General features: G+C 43.7%; 1 protein-coding gene across 1 annotated transcript; it reads right to left on the minus strand.

Moving 5' to 3' along the window:
• Positions 1-1033: 1033 nt before the first annotated feature.
• Positions 1034-15625, minus strand: cacng7a (calcium channel, voltage-dependent, gamma subunit 7a). Its single transcript, XM_070846942.1, has 5 exons — positions 15430-15625; positions 13571-13657; positions 11290-11430; positions 3689-3834; positions 1034-1549 (listed from the first exon to the last, which is right to left on the minus strand). Exons 1-5 carry the CDS (start codon positions 15623-15625, stop codon positions 1034-1036), a joined length of 1086 nt encoding a protein of 361 aa, XP_070703043.1.
• Between the last annotated feature and the right edge of the window lie 6910 nt (positions 15626-22535).

A 22535-nucleotide genomic window follows, 5' to 3' on the forward strand; every position in this document is an offset into this window, starting at 1 on the left:
GGTCTCTCTCATTATCACAGTCAATATTTCAATATTCCAATGCATTTGTATTCATTTATTTCTCATCACTACTCTCAACAACATCACCTTTATGATTATATCATCATACATATCATGTATATTATTCTTGATCATCTTCTTTGCACCCTGAACAAATCTCCGCTAACATAATAGAACATGTTCCTCACATCTGATTGCCACTGTGATGTGTGTTCACTCTGTGTGATGTATTCAGGGACAAAACAGCCTCAAGCCACCGCTGAGTTAAACTGGTTCCTCTCTGAAAGTCAACAGCGCTTCACAGAGATAGTGTTTGTTGCAGGTCTGTGCTGCCTTCACTGCATACTGGCAGGTTTTCTATTATATATATTTAGAAGGTAATCAAAAGTAATCAAGATCTAAAGAAGCGACCTTCCCAACCGTGTCCATGGAATTACAAAAAATAGTTTAATAGATTTTACACTTCTTTTTTCAAAGGAAAGACTTGGATGAAGGGAGAATACATTTATAGCCAGACATGTTGGTTAAATGTTTTGTTCTTTTTGTGAATGAACAGTGTTTTGGACATGATTCAGCTCCTGTTTCCTGTGCTGCTTCACACTGTTGCCTGTGTATCACGGCCCTGATGATGAATGTACCCGTCAGAAACCCCACAAACGTCTTGTTGCTACTAATCATCGTATCCCTCACTCCTCCCCTCCCATGTTTCCCTCCCAGCGTGTTAAAAGTTTTGTTAAGTGTCTGTCTTTGTCTCGGGCTCGGCATCAGCAGTGAGTCATCCCTCCGCCCACCTGCCTCTCCTCCCTTCCTCCCCTCTTTTCTTTTCTTTCCTCCTCTCTCCTCTTTTTGATCTCCTTAAACCTCCCTCCTTCATCCACTCTGCTGCATCCCTCCTCCCACACACTTCGAGGATACAGGATTTGTGTGTGTGTGTGTGTGTGTGTGTGTGTTGTTTGTGGTGTGTAAGAGCTGTAACGGAGCCAATCTAATCCCCCCCAGTTGTGTTTTCCCTCCTGTTCCCTGCGTAGGTACCCTAGCATGGCGAGGCGCTCATCCGCATGTGCGTGTGATAGCGGGGAGGAGGCACGGCTGAGGGCGGCCCCGCCATGGGCAGGGACTGGGGTGGGGGCCCGCTCGGGTGGGGGTGGTGCTGAGGGTGGGCATGGGATCCTCTGGTTAAGGTGGATGTGGCGGCCAGGTGGAGGGGGTGCGGGTAAGAGGATGAGGTGGAGGAGGAAGAGGCCGGCTGGAGCTGGTAGCTGGCTGCCGATGAAGGCCCAGAGGAGGATGGCGTCGGCTGGGAGCTGCTGCCCCCCTTGGGTGGAGCCTGCGGAGGTGGAGTCTGGTTGAGCTGGATGGAGATGTCAGAGGAGACTTCGGAGGCGCTGCGGCCCCGCTGTGGTGGAGGCCAGGAGTCCGGATGGAGGAACTGGCCGCTGTAGTCGCTACAGTCGGACATGCGGGGGCGGTAGAGGGCGGGATGGGGCCTGTAGAGCTCCTCCTCAGCGTAACGCTTCATGAAGAGGTAGACGGACATTACTCCTGCACCCTGGGAGGGAGACACATCCATACATCCAATATATACATCTGTCACTGACTGCAGCGTCACATAGTCTGTAGTAGAGTAAGAACTGTGTAGATCCCACTGATGGATTCCTCTATAAAACAGTATATATCTATGTATGGTCATGCAGAGCTGTATCCAGATGCAGATGACAATTTAAAATAAACATTTCTAAACATTTTCTATCATCTAACTGAGGAAGGTTTGGCTTCTTGTGGGTGCTTTTTAGTTTTAATTACAAATTATGTGTTGTCTGTATCCTGCTAGTATTTCCTTACTCCTACTGGCACTTCATATTTACAGGCATTATGCTACTCTATGCTATATTGACAGTATTTTGAGGGGTAGCTTGTGATTCAAAGCTAATTCCACATGGAAAACAATGTTTTAGGAACTTATCTTCTAGTTCTATGTGTTTCTGAGCTGTTTTACGATCGGACATAGTTTAAACAGCTCTGGTTATGCAGTTTGTGATAGACAGTCATGCAAATAAAGTGGATCTGATAGATATTAAACACATCGTCTTATGGGGAACAGATATTGAGATGGAGAGCAAAGCGAACGCTGCCTGTCTCCATTTATGAAAACGCAACATCTGTATGACCACAGGGAATCAAAATGAGCTGCACACTCTCAGCAAATTTCCTGATGCAAAAAGGCTTTTACATCATCAGCATCAGAATCAGCACCATCCTCCTCCCTAAACTGCAACATACTGCCATCAGGAGGGGGATAAAATAATTAAATCCATAACAATTTTGCAGAGAGTTGACAAAAAGGCTCGGCGCTTCTCGGCGGAATGAGCCATTATCAAAAATGTATTCATGTTTTCACTCGGGCATCCGCCGAGCATTCACAGCTCATTCACTATTCATCCACAACATCATCGCTACAACCGCCCTTAAACTTTAGAATACTGATGAAGGCGCCTCTGTGTATTAGTGTATGTGTGAGAGAAATGGTGTGTTTCCCATGTTCAGCAGCCCCAGTGCAGATTAACAGAAAAACAGTGGAGAAAATCCAGAAGAAACAAGGAGGAGGAAGAGGAGAGGGGAGGCGATAGGAGAGAACAAGAGAGGACAGGAGAGGAGGGAAGACACAAAGGAGAAGGAGGGGAGACGGGATGGAAACAACGGAGGAGATAAGAAGAAGAGAAGGAAAGAGATACAAGAGGATTAGAGAGGAAAACATGAAAGAAGAGAGGACAACAGTAGAGGACAGAGGAGGAGGAGGAGGAAATAAGATAAAAGAGGAGAGCAGGCAGAGAAGTGGACGGGGGGGGGGGGGGGGGGGGGGGGGCTTCAAGACGACATGGGAGAGAAAAGCAAAGCAAAGAAAACAAGACAAAAGAAGGGACACAAAGAGGAGATAAGATGAAAGGACATAAGGCAAGAGGAGAAGGAAAGGAGAGCAAGAGGAGATAAGAGAAGATGGAAGAGAGAGGACAGAGGAGACAGGAGGAGGAAAGGAGGAAGGATTGAAGGAATGAAGGATAGAGAAGAAGGAGTAGCAGAGCCCCCCCACCCCCCCACCCCCCCAGCGAGAAATATTCTGATGCATATGAAGCTGTGCTGCGACAGAGCTGCTGCCCTCAAGTATTCAAGCTATCAACATTTATGAATATTGATGCAGGCAGGATGACGGGCTCCTACGCAGGCACTTTTTAAATGTGTGTGTGTGTGCGTGTGTGTGTGTGTGTGTGTGTGTGTGTATTTAGCTGAACAAATCTGCATTTCAGCAAGCTACAAGCAGTTTGTGAGTCTGTTTGTACACATGCTTGAGTGTGTTTAGCTAAATGGCAGTTGGTCGACATCCAAGACTGATTCCAAACAATCTGTGTGTGTGTGTGTGTGTGTGTGTGTGTGTGTGTGTGTGTGTGTGAGTGTGTGTGCATTTATGTCTGTGCACATCAACTCTTTTGTCAGTTACGTGGTGTCAGTAAATGTTAAGCATCAGTACATATTAGTGTCAGGATGAACTGCTCAGCATGCGTTTGTTATTACTTGAACACATCTGCAGTTTGTGTGTGTGTGTGTGTGTGTGATGACCCAGTTGTTTATGCGTGACCACATCTGAGTGTGTGTTCTTGTGTGTGTGTTGGTGTGTGTGTTGTTCTTCGATTACCTCTTTCAGCAGGAAGGAGGAGGCAGCGAAGGCGAACGACCAGCCGTAGTGGTAGTGGAAGAACTGCTCTGGCTCTCTGGGTCGGTTCATCACCTCGTCGTTAATGCTGGAGATGTACAAGACCAGACCAACCACCAGACTGAGACCTGCACACACACACACACACACACACACACACAGTATTTATACTATTATTACTGCAGCCTTAGGACGTCCCCCTCAGCAGAAGCAAACAATTGTAAAAAGGTGACACAGACTCTCCTTTAGGGAACCTGTGTGTCCCTCATTTAAACTCTCCCTATAATCTACTGAGTATCATGATCTGCTTCTTCTGTGTTTAGTTAAAGACTCTCAGCTTGTTGTTGTTTTGGTTCTGACTTCTTTGATTATGTCGTGTGGTTTTGTCCAGTCAGTGTGTTTCCTGTTTTATTTTGTAGTACTCTTGTCCTGTTTTACCTTACTTCCTGCTCTCGTGTTGCACCTGGTGCTTGTTTGCTTCACCTGTGTTCACTTCCCTCGTCAGTCTTGTCTTCATATAGTAGCTCCAGTCCTTCTGTTGTCAGTGGATCTTTGGTTTTGTCCTCATCTCTGCATTTGGGACCTTTTTTCCCCTCTGTTTCTGGTCACTAACCCACAATATGAGTCTTGAGATATGATCTTTGTCACAACTAACAGGATTAAAACTGAAGAAGTCTGTTTGGTTGATAACGGAGTAGTTTGCCATGAAACTTGGTCACAGTAGATGTTTTGACTTTACAGGACGCTGAATGAGCCGTCGTTTATATTATTATTTACACCTGTGAATCCTGTAGAGTGAAGGAGGCTTAACGCTAAAGACAAAACTGATAAGAGCAGATCAGGTCGACCAACAGAGGAGAATAAGATTATGACATTTCAGGAAATGTTTAACAGCCCGACAAACTACAAATAACTAGAGAGGCGCAATGCTAATGTTGCATTACCCTTGTTTGTGATACAAATCCCATCTGAATGTGGCCTTTGTCTCTCTGTGGTAGTGTGTGTGTGCGCTCCGTAGATGGAATAGCTAATGATAACGTGTCCTCGTCCTGTAAATAGGCTGAGAAAACCCCAACAACAGGCTGTGCTGTGGTAAAGAGATAAACAAGGACAGTCACACACACACACACAGAGCCCTCATTAGGAGTGTCAGTTCCTTCTCTCTTGTCGACAGACTAACCACTACAGCTGACCTCCAAAATCCTCCAGCAGTGAAAACTGACACTAAAAGCAGCAAAGATGCTTCCCTTTTAAAAAAAAAAAAAGACATTGCAGCTAAAATTAGTCTCAGAAATGATCATTGATATGTTAACACATCAGCCTTTTACTAAACAGGAGTGACATGAAAAACACTAGCCTCCACGGACTTGTATTTGAAAACATGTTAAGCCGGATTTAGGCTTCTGCGTCAGGGTGTCGCAGAGGCTCTGTGGCTCAGCAGAGCGGATGTGCTCCTCCTTAAATATGTAGCTACAAGTCAGAGCTGCAGAGATTCAGCATTGTTCACCACAAAGGCAGAGAGTGGTCAGCCTGCTCTGCTTCTGGCTCTCCATCTTTCCAACACGGATTCATTTTCGCAGAGAAAACAACATGGATGAGCTTAAAGATAGGTTTTTTTCTTCCTAGGAAGGCTGCAGATTATATTTAACAATCTGTCAAAGCCATTACCTCGTTCTTTTTTTCTATTACGGACTGAAATGTGGCTATATAATTATAGTGGCAATTATTTCTTTGTTGCAGTAATGGTTGCTTCTCTGTCCACCTCCGTCAGTGTCGTCTATACTGAGTGAATGTCGGTAGGTTGTTTCAGTGGGAAGAATACATTCCAGTTATTAATCTCACCCATGACGGTTCAGTTTGTTGAGTGTTCATCCAGAAGTAGCCATCAATGGTTGTCATACCAGGCCCACAGTCTTTGAAGGCCAACAAATCTGCAATTTGAGCAACACTTGAGAGGCCTGGAACCAGGCTGGTGCTGTGACGGAGCAATTACAATCACTGGCTAAAAATAACAAGAAATAGGGCATCTGAAGAAGTACATCTGCTCCATATCGACCGTGCAGTGAAACCAGTGGTCATCAGAGCTCAATCACCAACTGGGCAATGACCAGCCACTCTAGAGTAGCTCATTCATCCATCCAGCGTCTGTACCGCTTCTCCTTCAGGGTCGCAGGGGGGCTGGAGTCAATTCCAGCTGACATAAAGCGAGAGGAGGGGGTACACCGCGAAGTTGGTCGCCAGTCAGTCACAAGGCCGACACATAGAGACGGACACCCACTCACAATCACGCCTACGAAAGAATTTAGAGTCTCCAGTTAACCTGCATGTCTTTGGACTGTGAGAGGAAGCTGGAGAACCAACAGTGCAGCACCGACAGCAGCTCAATACCAACTGATTAAAGTCACGAGTCAGGTTCATGATTATTCTTCCTCATAAAGGAGCACACGGCTCGTCTTAAAGCCTTTTATTATTCCAGTTAAGTGGTGCACATTCCCATTTAAACTGTCGAAGTGAAATGACCACAAACTAGCTGACACACAGCAAACCCAGGGAGTGTTTCAGCACAGCAGAGCACCTGTGCAGTAGCCCCCACACCCACCCCCAAAAGAAGTTGCCCCTTGGCCCCTTAGTCGTGATTATCCAGCCATGGCTGTCATGTAATTATTGGGACAAACAGAATGAGAAAACATCTACATGAGCTGCATCAAACTGAACTGACCTGCTAATAGAAACACGGACAAAAGCTCCATGATCTACAACAATGTAGAAAAAAAAAAAAAAAAGATTGCTGAGAGGAGAGTGCAGAGAACATGTTCCTGAAAACAGATTAGCAGAGCGCCATCTGGTCCTGATTGGAAATACCTGTTCAGCAGTGAGATCGTTTGGTGCTGCAGCTGTGCAAGATGGGACTAATCAAAGCAGGAAGCACAAAGTGGAATAAACATGTCCTGCCAGGTACGACGCCTCAAGGAAACCAGGAAGAGGACAGTGAAGCTGCAATAACAGTGTTAACCTGTGACATTTTAATATGTACGCATATCAGTTTTACTGCTTTTTTTTGGTGCCATAAACCTGCAGATTTAATTGGCTCCAAAAAACGGGTACATAAAGTTTTGGATGACTAGACCAGTGTTTCCCAAACCTGCTGTGTCTTGATTTAAATGAAGGGGTCGTTATCAGGCTTCTGCAGAGCTGGATGATGAGCTGATAATTTGAATCAGGTGTGTTGGAGCAGGGAAGCAGCTAAAGCAGGCAGGAGCAGGTTTGGGGAAACATTAGAGGAGACAATCAGAAGATAAAGTGCCACCTGCAGAAGGCCAATAAGCATAAAAAGAAAATGTAAAGGAATTATTGTCACTGCAGAGACTGAGATTTAAAAATGACGGTTGGATTATAAAGTTAGTCTTTATAAAAGCAAACTTTTGGGAAACTTCCAGAGTTATTAGTCTTTTCCATCATAATAAACACGGAGATTAAGTCGAAGTGGTTGCGTTTAATTGCAAGGAGAGAAAAACGAGACGTGTGTGATGCTCTTTGTTAACCATGAGATGGCAGTGTTGTGGCTGAAAGCTCATCTCAGCGACGTGTGTGAACATGCACATTCATCAGAGGGAGAAGGGGAAAATCACCAGCGAGGGGAAAAAGAGACAGAATTGGAGGAGAGAAATTACTGGAGGGAGGACAGACAGGAGAAACAGGAGGAAACAGCTGGTCCACAGCCTCCATGTTGTGACCTCGGGGTGCCCTGTGACCGACGGGCACTTCTCCTGACAGAAATACATACATGCTGACAAACACTGCAGCTTTTCCTGCAAAATCATTTAGAAAATCCCACCGATTTCTGTTTTTCTCTGACTCCACTGCTGTGTGAGAAATAATTGCAGTGCCGCCTTTTTGAGAAACTTTGTCTTTTATAGGAGAGAGAAAGAAAACACAAGCGTGGAATAATAATCCAGCTCATCATTTTTCTGTTTCAGATGTCAAAATGGCAATCATCGATTCCTACGCTCAGTTTTCTCTTTGTGCTAAGAACTATCAGAATGCAATCTGTGGCCATTTGTGACGAGGCACAGATTATTATTCCTCTCAGCATCCAGGAATTACTAGCTGTTGGAATGACTTCTTAAAGTGAGAGCCACACGATTGATTTAAAGATCGGTGGAGTCTGTGTGTATGTATGTATGTATGTATGTATATATGCATGCCCGGGCTGTTCTCCATCCTGGCTCTGTGACACTCCCATGACACCACAGTTGTCACGTCCGTCCAAATGTCCAGTCAGCAGTCCACCATGCTAAGCTAGCATCTGTGAGATAAAGCTCCCTCATGCAAAAAAGTGATGAAACAGGAAGGTGATGTCATCTTGTCTGCTCAGAGAGAGAGAGAGAGAGAGAGAGAGAGAGAGAGAGACTAACAAGGTCCAAAAAAATCCCAACAACCACTTAATCAGCTGAACGCATGACCCTGCACTCGAGGTAACCAACCGAAAAACATCACCCGGCTGTCCTGCAGCGACACGAGGAAGTGATGTCACCCTGCTGGCTGCAGTGACTCTCCCTCCCAACTGGACTCTGATACAAGTGAAACAGCTCAGTGAAAGATTTCACAGCTCTGATCTTTCAGCGACACGACAGAGAGGACTTTGCTTAATTAAATGTTAATCCTCGGTGAAACTGAAAGATGGATTACAGGTGCAAACTTTGTCCTGAGAGAGAAACTTTTCTGAGCTGTCTAAACTCACTGGGCCTTTAAACAAAGTCACATGGACTCTAGAGTTCAGAGTTTGTGTTGGGGACCATTTGTTGGTCTTTGTACCTCTGCATGCTCTCAGAAACCAACAATATTTGGTTCACCAGTTGTTTGAACCAACAAGCATTATTGTTTGTCTATAAATACTATTTCAGACTATTCATTGTCTAGTTTGGACTTCCTGTGTCCACCAAATGTTTTCTTTTCTAGTCAAATATTTGCCGCCCATCTTTAAAAGAATATTTCCAAACCTGAGGTGTTTCCATCAGTGTTTACTAAGCAACAGTCCTCCTCCCTTTTTCTGGCCCTTCGCTCTGTTCCTCTGGCACGTTGCTGCCTGTCACCAGACCGGAAACCATTGGCAGGAATATATTGTTCCACACACATGCTCATGCACGTGCACATGCTTCCTCCTACAGATAAAAACAAAATGGGGACTTTCTCCCAAACACTGATCCACAGCACCTTCTCCTGTGGTCCTGGTGGAAGTGCAAGACCCTCTTCTACACTCCACTCATCCAGTTTTGGGCTTTAAAGCTGATTTTGGAACCTGACTACAATTATTTGATCCCATTCAGCCACAAGAGCATTAATGGTGATAAGTTCTGGCTCACAGTGGGTGAAGTCGGGGTCCTTTGCAGGCCTGTCAACCTTTTTCACCCCAAATTGGGATAACTATTTCTTTATGGACCTAACTTTGTGCAGGAGGACAACACACTTTTGCACACCATTGTTTAAAATAATGTGCTTTGGCCTTACGATTTTCATTTATGGGAACTGAGGGACCTGACAAAGAAGCAGCCCAGTGGAATATACACACACACACACACACACACACACATCTCTTTGCGGCCATGTTGGTCTGTTAAAAAAAATATATGTGATCAAACATTTCATCCACTTTCCACTCAGCACTTGAGGCTTTCAGCTACGTGGCTGGAATACACCTCGACTACACTGGAGGTCGGTGTCCAGTCCACTTAAGGAGATTTTTGGCTTGTACGGAAAAGGTGTCGTCCTAAGAGAAAACCACATTCCTCGTTACAGACTTTATGATTGAAATGTCAAACTGCAACAGAGTCACTTTCCAGACTATTTGGATTAAGTTTAAACTTTTTACCAAAAGCCTGCAGCGAAGCACATCACTGCTGCCCTGCAGCTTCCTGGGCAGAGAGCAATTATTTGGAATTAAATCCCAGCCACTGTTCAGCCAGCAGCAAGAACAAGGTAAGGTCTGACAAGCTGTCAACAGGGAGGAAGGAAGAGCTGCAGAGTGAATCTTCCATCCACTGAGCTGTCTTTTTATCATTAACCTTGAAGAATGTTGACTTTTAACAAGCTCACATCTCTTCTTCTGCTCTGCTGCTTTTCAATATCTTATGTAAGCCGACAGGTGAGGGGGAATTCAACGCTTTTGCACAGGTCTTAAACCATACCCCTGTGTTTCTGCCTGCCTCTACAGTCCTGATGAGCGAAGGTCCTGTGGCCCTCAAAGGTCCTACAGCGATAGTTGTTTACATAACGGAGACAGAAGGGATTCGATCCAGTAAGTTCTCTTTTCTCTTGCATGACCAACTCTTAAATGTATATATTGATTTGATTCATGTTCAGGGGGAAACGTACTGCTGCCTGGCAACATCTTCTGACATCTCCCTGTACTGCATGGAAGTGAAGAAGATGAGCTTAGGTTGAACGGGTGGATCAGGGATGTACAAAGCACAGACCAGGGTTTGAGTACTGCATTCTGAACTGAAACTATTTGATTGAGATCCAGGAAAGGCTGCCGTTTTTGCAAATACCCAAAAGGTCAGTGCATTGTTCAGGTTAGCACGTGGACATCCAGACATTCTCCGCTCTGCTCGGTAACAATTATCTGCACAAAACAAATTAAATACCTCAACACTGCAATCTTGTTCCCAAAACAACCATCAGTTTGAGCCACAAACTTTAAGTCACTGTAAAATGAAACAGACATTGGGAACGAGACAGCAATGTGGGCATATTGTTTTTATACAAGATCCTCCTCATGATCAAGTTAATGAGCTTTCATAGTATATATTGTGGTCATTTAACATGCGCACATATGATGTAATTCGTTCTTCAAGGACAACCGGCAGAAAAAGCTGAATTGCTTCAAACTGGCAACAAACAGTTTGGGGACGAGCAGGTCAAAAAGTAATACCAGAAAATGTAAGCTCAGGCATTTTCAAATCACTGATACAACGCTGTTTCTGAAGCCTTTTTATCTGCAGGTTTTAAGTCTTCACCATCACTGTGCCAAACTGTAAAGCCTCCAATTTAAAGTGAGGCAAGACGAGAGCAGCCGAGGAGAGTTCACGGTCGAGCTGGATCGCTTGATCACAGACCTTTGACGGCTGGCAGACGTCTGGCCAAAAGACAGAAACATATTCCTCACAGGAGGTGAATTTGTCCCATTAGTTAGATTAGTTAATTTGACTTTTGGCATGAAAACACTGAGAATGTCATATTTTGTATTCCTGCAGAATGTGTTTGCTCTCCACAGACCTTCCCCCCTCTGACAGCTGTGTGCGGAGGTTTGTCTCCCAGGCTGCTTTGCATGAATACAACACACAGCAGAATAATTAGAAAACAGAGAAACAAACTGTGACAAGAAAAGCCTGGAGTCTGGAGTTGTTCCACAAGGGTGTGTTTGAGTTTTTGATTGTTTGCAAACCTTATTTTTGTGCTCAAAACAAGGTCTTTATGAACTGACTTTAGGAACAAAACTCAGTGTGCAGAGGGTGAGGATGTCTTACACCCTCACGTCTCTTAACAGGTTTGTCGTGTTCACATCCCTTCCAGGTGCACAGTACCTGACAGTATGAAGAATATCCCGGAAACGAAGGCGAGGATGGTGCGCTGCGGCCTGATGTGCCCAATGTTACTGATGACGAAAGCCGTGAAGACGAAGAGCAGGGAGACCATTGGGAAGGGAGTGGCAGTTCGGACCATTTCTGGAGGACAGGGAGGATTATGGGAGATCGTAAGAGAGGGACAGACATGACACAACTCAGATTAATGTTTTCACAATTTACTCCCTTTAAATAATCTTTTTTTTTTTGCTGTGCAGCTTAAAATGCAGCAAACATAAAAAAAAAAAAACGCTCCTGTACCCTTGGAAAGGTAAGAGATTCATAAATAATAATATAAATAAATAAATAAATCTTGATTCAATGTTGCTGTGTGTTAACTTATATTTACCTTCATCATTGATAAAAAACATTCATACTACAGCAAATCCCTCCTCATAGAAGGTCGCCTGGTAAATTTAAATAATTTCACTTGCTGTTGTACCTTTTATTAGATGTTCTGGTTTCTTTTCATAACTTCAGAGTTTTAACTTTTTGATGATTAAACTATTAAAGCACTAGATGCCACTTGAGCATATAGTGAAATAACAAAGAAGCTGGGCTCTTAAAACTGGAAGTTTTTTGAATTGAGGGCAGCGGAGAAGGTCACCAGCTGCTTTACAAAACTGTACAGTTGCACAAAACCACAACAATGGGCTGAAAAAAACGCTGGAGAAGTGCAGTCGGGTGGTAATTCTGTCTGAGTTTATCACTACACGCCCCCTTTTTTACATTACACACACTGATTTTATCAGTTTTTATCAGTGCAGCTTGATAGTCAGACTCACAGTCGCTGCATGTTTGCCTTTTTAATATGAGGAGATCCCCCCCTTTAGTTTCCAGTGTGCAGCATCAGGACACTGATGACACCATGTAGAACATGATATAACAGCATATCCACAGTTAGGACAACGGGATGTGTTTTCTCTGATGCCAGAATAGGTTTTTATCCTCCAGAATATGTGCAGAAATACCACCGTTTGTGTTCATTTCCACTGCTTCCTTAAACCAGCCGGAGCTTACTCATGGTTATGTAGAGCGAGGCAGCGTATGATTTATTCAGCAGCCTCTCCCACAGTGCCTCTACAGTGTTATGACTAGTGCGTCTACCTGAGGACATTTATCTAGCATTAAACGGACCAAATGTCTTCCCCCAGGTGTCCCCAACAACACTGTGTGCTTTACTTCAAAGAGACAGAACAAGCTGCGGCGGGGAGAACACTCTGAAGCCAGTTCATACTGTCAACATCTTAAATCATTGAAGCAGCTCAGAGACAATGGAGCTCCGTGGAGGAACTTCACTGAGCTCTCAGCATTCATTTACAGTACTGTTTGACCAAAAAATAAAAAGTTAGAAATGTATATGAACCTGAATATGTGCATGGATGTTTAGTATTTGCAGTATTCTGCAGGGACAATGGTCATCTTCAGTCAATCTTTCTAAAATCACTAACAGAGCTGCAGTAGAGTCTCTGTTGTCCTGATTAAGCAATGAGTGACACCTGATCCCTGTTAAGTCTCACCTACAACAGTCAGATGTGAAGTTCATTCCTGTCTTGCAGAGAGACGGTGGGGGTGGTTAAACAGAAACAGAGCTTGTTTATCTTTTCACTTTGCTTTCAGAGCCTCAGTCTTCTTCTGTAACTTTGAATTTTACAGACCAGACGTGACTACGAATACAATAATCTTCTGTCAGGGGAACACAGGTGTTTTACATTGCTGCTAACTATTTCCATCTTTTTAAATGTCCTGTCATTCTGTTTCTGTGATCAAGACGACATCAAGAACCTCCCTGATGTCCAAGGGTATAAAATATTTCTACCCCAAACCAAACGTCTGCACATGAGCTCCATTTCTACAACAAACACTGCCACTTATATCATACTTAACTTTAAGTTTCCTTTTTCAGATTCCACACACAAAAGAGTTTGTTGGTATGATTTTGTACCTTTGACATAAAGCTTGTTGATTAAAGAATCACACTATGTCGTTTCTGACGTTAAGTGTCGTTATATTCTTCAGCCAAAAGCAGTGAGGATAAAAACAGTGAAGGACGGTTGATGGATTTGTCTCCCAAGGTCTTCAACTTTTGATTTTGTGCTTTCAAATCTGACACACAATACATCTCTTACATCTCCTCTCACTTTTCCCAGTGAAAGGTAATGACGGGAATGACAACAGTAAAATAGTTCAGTGAAGTATTGTTCAGTGTTATTCTGTCCATGTGTGTGGAGACGTGACTTACTGAGGATGTTGGCTGTATTTTCTGTCGTGATCTCGATCTCTGGCTCGGTAAAATATTCTGACGCCACACATCTGCCCTTTTCTGGTCCTGAGAGAGAAGAAAGGGGACAAATTGAGAAAAAAAGCACGAGGTGAGGAGAGAGATGAGTGGGGGTGTCTGGGTCGTCTTGGGGTCACAAGCAATATGGGTAATATTTGCATATGGAAGGAAAACGGAGATAAACAAACAAACCGCGAAAAAAGAGGTTACAAAACAGAGAGAAAAGGGCAGACAGGGAGGCCGGGACTGACGCGGTGCCTGAGACAAACAGATTTAGAAAGGACGAATGAAAAGGGAGGTGAGAGAGGACGGAGAGACCCCAAAAGAGATGATGAGATGGAGACAGAAACACGGAGGCAGAGAGTGGAAGTGAGAGAAAGAGTGAATTAGAGGTAGAGACAGATGGAGGTCAGGGGGTTCAGGAGAAAACAAGGTCTGAGCTGAGAGAGAAAGGAGCTGAATACAGACACAACCATTACCCTCAAAGTGTAGGCACACACACACACACACACACACACACACACACACACACACAGCCAGACATCTCTATATACACAAAAACATGTCAACACAATGATGCATACATGCACAGACAAACCTAAATTTCTTCTCCCTCTCTCATATTCTCACACACACACACACAGTCGTTCCAAATGCCACCAGCGTTTTCCTCCTCTGACCTTTTGTACCAGGCGTCAGACCACAGGGAAACACAAACATGGCCGCCTCCCCAGAGCAACACCATCATGACCCGAGACACAGAGACAGCTACTGCAGCAGGGACAGTTATTTGTGTCTGCGGCGTCCACCCTGCTGTGTGTGTTCGAATACATGCATGAATGAACACTCTCTCTCTTTTGTTGGGGCACCATGATCTTTGCAGGCGAAACCAGAGTCAACCAGAGTTGACAAACTCCTTTGTTGACCCTCTCGTTGTCTGTGCACGTTGTCTGTGTGTGTGTGCGTCTACTGCAAAGGTAAAAAGTTTGGTTTAAACATAAGTTTGGCTGTAAATCATCCAACATAAGATCTGGGATGAGGGTCACAGATTTAAGTTGTATTGGTCATCGTGTACTGTGGAAGAATTGGCGATGTGTCACCCTGAAATGAAAGGCAGTTAACACTATGAGCGCTTTGATACGACCCTCTGAGGTCAGACTGTATTCGTGCGGTCACAATGTAGGAAGAAAGCTGTGATATGACGACATCACACAGCCGGATTAATTTGCATGTTCTTGCAAAATCAGTAGCGCAGGACTTTTCTTTATTGTAGAGACCAAGAGAGGAGGTTTGTTGACATGTTTACATTCTGGATGTATGAAAATAAAAAGGGCCAATTAAAGAAAGTGGACAGTGACACCTATTGTGTGGTAATTTAAATTAAACACTGAGCAAATACAACTCAATAAAGAATCAAGTGATGGCAGATGCATAGATAAATAAATAATAACAAAACTGGATGCCTCAGTCACGCTCAGGTGACTCTACCTGCACATTCAGTACACGGGTTTCCATTCTGACCGTGTATGTGTTGAAACGAGTGTCAGTCTTGGTGGTTAACAGTCACCCTTTGACAAAATGACATTAAGTCCATTGAATTAACAACAGATGTTAATAATAATGTTAATAAATAGGAGGACAACTTTATAATAGTCAGAATTATCTTAGCTTAGATGTTTTTTTCTGTTCTCATTCACGAGATACAAAATACCACTGACACTAGCACCTGAGAATGGAGATACATCAACATTATTATTATTATTATTATTATTATTACAATACATATTTCAGAATGCCATGCACGTGAAACTGCTACCAACCTGCCACAAAGCAGACCCTCCAGAGGCCGGAGTGCAGCGCCATCTTGACCTCGGTGGTCTGGTTCTGCTGCAGGACGATTCCCTCCTCCATCAGCAGCCAGTAGTCTGTCGACACGGCGACGCCCACCAACAGCAAACCGCAGGCCCCGAACACCGACGAGAGCAGCGTCAGGGCCCTCGTACTGAACGAACTCATCTGTGGAGCAAACGGCAGCAATCGTGTGGTCAGACGTGGGCTCGGCCTGCACGCTGAGGAGGAGGGAAGAGCGTTCAGACACCAGCTGGACTTCAATTAGCAAACACGAGGATGACAGAACAGAGTATTCAGTTCATTTAGGGCTCAGAGTGGTGGAGGAGTTTAGAAACAAAAAGAATACACGACAAGGAGGTGATGAGAAGACCGGTTCAATGTATTGATTTTAGAATTGAAGAAAGCGCACAAGAAGATCATGGAGGTGGGAAAATGAGGGTGAGGAGTGTGATTTAAATCTTTCTTGACTTTCATTGACTTCAGCTATTAAATATGTATGAAATATTGGAGAGGAGAGGAGAGGAGAGGAGAGGAGAGGAGAGGAGAGGAGAGGAGAGGAAGAGGAGAGGAAGAGGAGAGGAGAACAACCTTGGATGAACAGAGCCATTTTCATGTTAAATATCAAACGCTCCAATATCAAAAAATAAACCAGTTCTCATCATCATCGGAGCTCTAAACAGCTCCTCATACCAAACGTGAGAGTTTGAGACATTTCTTCTTAACATAACGAGGGACTATGGTCGAAAGCTTTTGCAAGAAAAGCACGATGTGCCAGTGAAATTCAAGGACTGGGAGAAGAAATGAAGTGAAAATAAACAACGAGTCCGAGAACGAGGCCATGAGACGATAAAGGATTGAACTGAAGTTAGCTCAGGCCCAACATTCAAAGGTGAGTGTGAGGTCTTCCAGTAAAACAATGCATGAATGAAGGCAGAGAAAGAGCCACGAGTTAACAAAAAGGATGTCCTGACAGTACGCGGCAGAAGAAGTACAGGATATTCGGTTTCTCCACAACATCAGAGGAGGAGGAGAGGAGAGAGTTTGAATACCGACAGCAAGAGGCGAATCCTCCAAGAATAAAATCTGACAAAATAGGAAACAATGAATTGGAGGCCAACAGCTAATTACATTATACAGATGGCACAGAAGATAGAGTACTACGCCTTTTCCTTGTGGGGGACACAGCTAGACGTATGCCAAGACATCTCAGAGTTCATGCATTCCTGCAAACAGAGCAGAGCTCAGTCTGGGTGTTAACACAATGCAACAGTATTTACCAAAAATCACACATCAAACATGTAAAGCTGTACCGTTTCCATTAAAAGAGCTAAATTATGAATGAGTTCTGGTCATAACATGTTTTGTTTAAAGTTCTGTACATCTTCACCTATTAAAATAATGACTTTAACCTTGATCACAGCCCCGGCGTCTCTGCTGATGGTCTAATGAGCTCCTGCTGATGTCAGGCGAGACCAGTTTGTCAGGCTTCCAGGTAACATGCAGTGCAGTTTGGCACTCACTAGGTGGCACAAACGCTGCCTCTGCCGTGCATCATTTCAGCTGTTGACACAACGAGAAACATCCTCTCCCTCACACAAACACACACACAGTGCCTCATCCATCCAGTCAAAATGGAGGTCACATTCACTATGCTGTGGTCTGCAAGTGAGGCAGGCGTGAAACGTTACGGACCGCTGTATTACCAACCAGAAACTGTAAACACAGACCCGAAGGGCTGCTCCACATAAAGGCGGACTGGGCAGAAACAAGAATGGGTCCCTCTGCATCCTAAAACTGCTCTTTCAGACCATCCTGTTGGTGCATTATTGTCTGACACTTGTGCCCAAAGACACTATTTTCATATGGACATAAATGACTTTACAGTTTCAGTCAAACGACCACCTGCTGTGAGCATGTCCACAATTATATTAACCACCAGGCCACATGCAGTTCACATCATCTGCAGCCACGGAGCAAACTCTTAATTACAGCTGAAGTTAAAACAGTTCAATAAAACATGCCGTGGGCTTCATGTGCATTTAGAAAATGCAAATTGTCTGCAGTGCTGTAAGTAAACAAGATTTAAGGAAATACTGACACGGTTTAAGCTATTAATGAACAAGCTCTACTTTTGGCAGCACGTGACAGAAAAAAATAGGGTGTTAAAATATGTCAATATGTTATTAATAGCATTTGCTGTGCCTCAGCTGAGCTGGGATTGCAAAGCCATTTGTTTTTTTTTTGTCTTTCTTTACCTCATACAGTGTTTTTATGTTGTTCAGTCTTGAGGTAGGATGGCCAACCTGCATATGTAAAAAACAAACAGTTAATAATCAAACCTGCATGATCTAATTTTGTGAAGAAGCAAACCTGCTATTTAGTATTTGTGTGTTTTGGGGGCATAATGTTTGCAATGCATTCATAAATTGTCCTCATTGGACAGAAACGTCCACTCAGTTGAATATTTACAGCATAGATAGAGTTTACAGTCTGCACACAGTTGTCTCTTTAAAAGGATATTTACACTTAAACTAATTCTTGCATTTTACTACAAATAACGTCGAATGTTGAAGGAGGTTCGGTAACTTCTAACTGTTGTTTATGAGGCAGAGAAAGAGAGAGAGGCAAAGCCGATAAGAGAAACAGCCGAGAACAAAATGAACTCGGCAGACGAGATCAGAACCGAGCAGATAAGAAGCAAAAAGAAAGTCGCTGTTAGGCAGGAAGAGGATGAGGAGTGACCTCATCACTCAAACAAAACGCTGCAGAGCACATTCAGCGGTGTCAGAGAGGATTCGCTCACTCCGACATGAGTCACACATTACAAATATTTGATATGGTAAAACACCCTTTGCCTCAGGTGAACCCTTCAAACGTCCTGTGAGATAGTGGGCGACACGTCAGGTACGGGGTGGAAACACTCACCTGTGCACATGAGCAGAGACACGCAGCGTGCAGATGTGCCCAGAGGAGGTCTGATGCTGGATTGAAGGGATCCTAAAAATAGTTGAGCTCTCTGTTATGACCTCAGCCAAAGCCTAGATGACAGTCTCAAATACTGGGCTTGCAGATAAGTAATAAATATTTAAAACTTGTAAGAAGGGTCTGTGTGTGTTTGGGGGGAGCCAGACAGTTCAGCTGCTGTTCTTTTTTCAGGCAGACATGAATTTTAAAGCAGGACTCTATACAATCCCCCAAATATATCAAAACATACAGAGTGTTCTAAGTTGGCCGTGACTTTCTCCCGTCTGCACAGTCAAACCCGAAGACGTCACCGAAAGACGTCCGACACCTCGAGAGACGTCAGCGCCTCAAATCCCCTGAATAAGACAAAGGCTTGGCCCGTGTAAATAAGCATCAGTCTTAGTGCTGGAAATATCAGGCTCAACATGAGCGCCGCTGAGTCTAAACACACAAATCCATCCTCCTCTTGGAACAGAGCAGAGACAGAGCTGTGCACCTGCAGCACTCGGATAACTGCGGGCTTTCACGTGGCTTCAGTCATGCTGCTTCTCTTGACTCAAACATACATAATAGAAGGACTTTCAGGCGACGGGGCGCTACGGATAGAGCTGGTTGTTGGGTCTGAACTGTTAAATCTTGAGATCCAGATGTTCCTTTAACTGCTGTGCTTCTCTGAAATACGCAAATCTGCACGATCCCACAAATGCAAAGAGCAGGAGGCTACTTACAAAAGCACCGAGGAAGAAAGGGTTTGGCCTGTTAACTGTGGAACACACTGATCATAATGTCCAAACACTGTACTTTATAAATGTCATAGCTAAAGTGTCTGTTAATGCTACTCTGCTAAGCTAGTTACATTTAGCAGGCGTTAGGCCCAGTTTAAGTAGTTTGTAGTTTGATCTTCATCATGAATGTGTTTAGGTGCTGCCTTTTATCGTGGATTAATTAGTTGAATTACCAAGATGGCTTGTTTTCAGTTACAGTGAAAACTAAGGAAAAATCAGAAATAGATTTAGTTTTACTTTTTGCTTAAGATAATTGTAGCTTGTTCTTCAGCTGAGAGTTAAACAATCAACAAATTGTAGTTTTTGCAAATGTAAGACTTTCTTTTTATGGAAATAACGTCATGCCAAACAGTGTCGACTTGGTTTGGACTAAATCTCCAGGTCTAGTTTGTGAATTGGGCTTTGTATCAATTAAAATATATCAATTCTGACATTATTCTTACATCAGCAAGAATAAAGCAGCATGTCCAGTGTTCTCTGTTACAGCACGTTGATTCATCTTCACATTTTCTATTATGATCTAAACATTAAACTATAAATTCTACCTTTCGTTTCAGTGGTCACAGTTTCTCGCAGAGACCTTCAATCTATTATTCATCTTTTTTAAATATTTAGGCAGGTTGGCTGACCTGCTCATCCACAACATCTGGATCCACAAACACGTCTGTACACGGGTTGTTCTTCAGCTGTGGCTTTAAAACTACAGAGAGACGGAAGCCTGAAGAAAATGTAGGTTTGGGGGGCAAGAAGTGCTGTAATGGGTAACACACACACACACACACACACACACACACACACACTGACCCAGGCCTGTGTTTGCTGAGATAGCTGACGACAAATGGGCTGGGATGAGGTTCTCTTTGTAGTTTAAGCCTTAAGAATATAACCACAATTCCCAGGTTGCACCGACTGCTAACTAACTGTGTGTGTGTGTGAGTGTGTGTGAGTGTGTGTGTGTGTGTGTGTGTGTGTGCAGGGAGAATCCAGGAGCAGGGGCGATGTAATGAATTACAGATGAATGGAGCAGCGGTGCTTAGGAACAAGCAGTCAGACGTAATGATGTGGAGGAGAATGAATGAGGGATGGTGGGAAGAGGAAGTAGAGGAGGGGAGAAGGTGAGGAAGGGATTAGGAGAAGGGAAAGGGAGGAGTGAAATGGGAAAAAGGAAGAATGGAAGAAGAGGTGAGGGAAGGAGGGTAGTGTTATAGGAGGGAAGAGGTAAGAAGGACGAATGGAAGAAGAAAGTAGGAAGCAAGTTTAGAAAGGAAGAAATGGGAAAGGAAGGAAGGAAGAAAGAGAAATTAGGAAGGACGGGATGAGAAGATGAGGAGAGACTGAAAGGTAGGATGAAAGGAAGACAGAGAGGAGTGTAAGTGTCAAAGAAGGGAAAGAAGAATGGGAGGATGAAGAGGAAGAGTGAGGAAGAAAGTTTTGGAAGGAAGGTGAAACAGGAAGATTTAGACATTACAAAGAGACTTCAGCCATGTTTCCATTCAGACATTTTCATAAGCAGATATGGATGAAAATAGAAGAATGTAAAGAAGGAAATCAAAGTGTGTTTTCATTAATAACTGTGATTTAAACCTAATTAAACTGATCAGATTCGTGAATGGAAACACGTCTTCAGGAGTTCAGCAGTGAGAGGCATGCTGGGAGCTGTCCACCACCGTGGTGCTGAAGTCCTCACAGCACCCAACAGACTGGATTCTCCTCCTCCTCCTCCTCCTCCTCCTCCTCCTCCTCCTCCTCCTCCCGTCACTTATTTATCCTCTCCCTCGTTCACTCTACCAGACGTGTCTCCCCCTTGACACAATGTGTTTTAAACTCAGTCAGTCAAGTTTACTGTTACGGCACATTTAAAAACAACTGTAGTGCTGTACTGTGCACACACACTTCCTGGTTCACAGGGGGGGGTGCAGAGGAGCTCTGACAAATAAACTGCTGCTAACCCATTCAAGGCTTTATGCAGAACAACCCGTAAAAATGTAAACATTGATTCTGAAGCGTGTGGGGAGCCATTGAAGAGAGGCCAGCACCGAGGTGATATGGTCTCTTGTCCTGGAGCCAATCAGGAGCCTGGCAGCCGTGTTTTGGACGGATGACATGAAAGACTGACTGATACCAAGATATAAAAGCATGGCATGACTTTCTCCAGACAGGGAATGAAACAAATAGCTTGATTTTGGTGATAGTTTTAATTTGGGAGAAGCTGCTGATTTCACTTGCCTTTCAAAATAAAAGGGCCGAGTCAAATATCACACCAAGACAGTTTAACTTGGGTGTCGTCTCGCTGGCCCAGGTTTTTGGCACTAATGTTTGTGGCACGAAAATAATAATTCCAGATTCATTGGTCTTTAGTTGAAGGACATTTTCAGCCATTCAGCAGTTTCTGTCCTCAAAATGTTTCTGTTTCTGAGACCTGTTCACCTACAAAGGACGCCTTGCTGCCGTGTAAAAACTGACTGACTGTCTCTTTCAATCCAAACCACGTATTCTTTGAAGTGAACATCTGTTATTTACACACTTATTTCTGTGATAGACTCCTCTCCCTTCAGGAGGGAGGGGGAGGTCGGGGTCAGCTGCAGCTCTGCAGATGACAGTGCTCGTTCTTCTTGCTCAAGGGTACTTCAGCTGGGCAAATGCTCACTCCCACTGATTTAATTTGATCTAGCTGTATTCTTGCTGCCCTGTCATCTTGTTGTACATCAAAATCTGAATATTTGTCTGTTTTCTCTGTTAAGCGAGTACAAAATGGTACACTGAATGTCTTTACATAATCACAGACCCGGAGCATTGTGCGCCACTCAGCTGCGCCCCTTCAGCATAATTTCCAAAAAGTAAAAATGAACATTGCCGAGAGTTAAATTTAATCCACTGGCTTGCTTCTACATTTCAAAGCAACAAGCTCGACACAATAGTCCTCAGCACAATTACATTTTTTATTTGGATTCATTATTAATTCTATTTAATTTTATTGGAAGCTTAGAAACACCCTCAATGAAGCCCAACTTAATGAATGAGTGTGCATTGCTAATTAAGGCATTAAAGCAGGGTTGTCAGTGTAGGAGTGATAATAAGTTCCCTTAATCAGGAGCTTTGTACATATGAATTAATTTCCGGAAACAGGCCATTTATTTAATAAAGAGCCCATTGTGCAGTGCAGTCTGGGAGATGGTTTTTATCTGCTATCAACAAGCCTCTTCAATGGTGATTATTGTGACGGGTTTGTGTAGGTAATTGTGCATCCTACTTAATGAGACAACTGCACGCAGACAGCGGACTGAACTAAACTGGTCACCAAATAAAACGCTGCAATAATAACGGAT

This window comes from Pempheris klunzingeri, chromosome 16 (genome assembly GCF_042242105.1).
Source record: "Pempheris klunzingeri isolate RE-2024b chromosome 16, fPemKlu1.hap1, whole genome shotgun sequence".
NCBI classification, from domain to species: Eukaryota; Metazoa; Chordata; class Actinopteri; order Acropomatiformes; family Pempheridae; genus Pempheris; species Pempheris klunzingeri.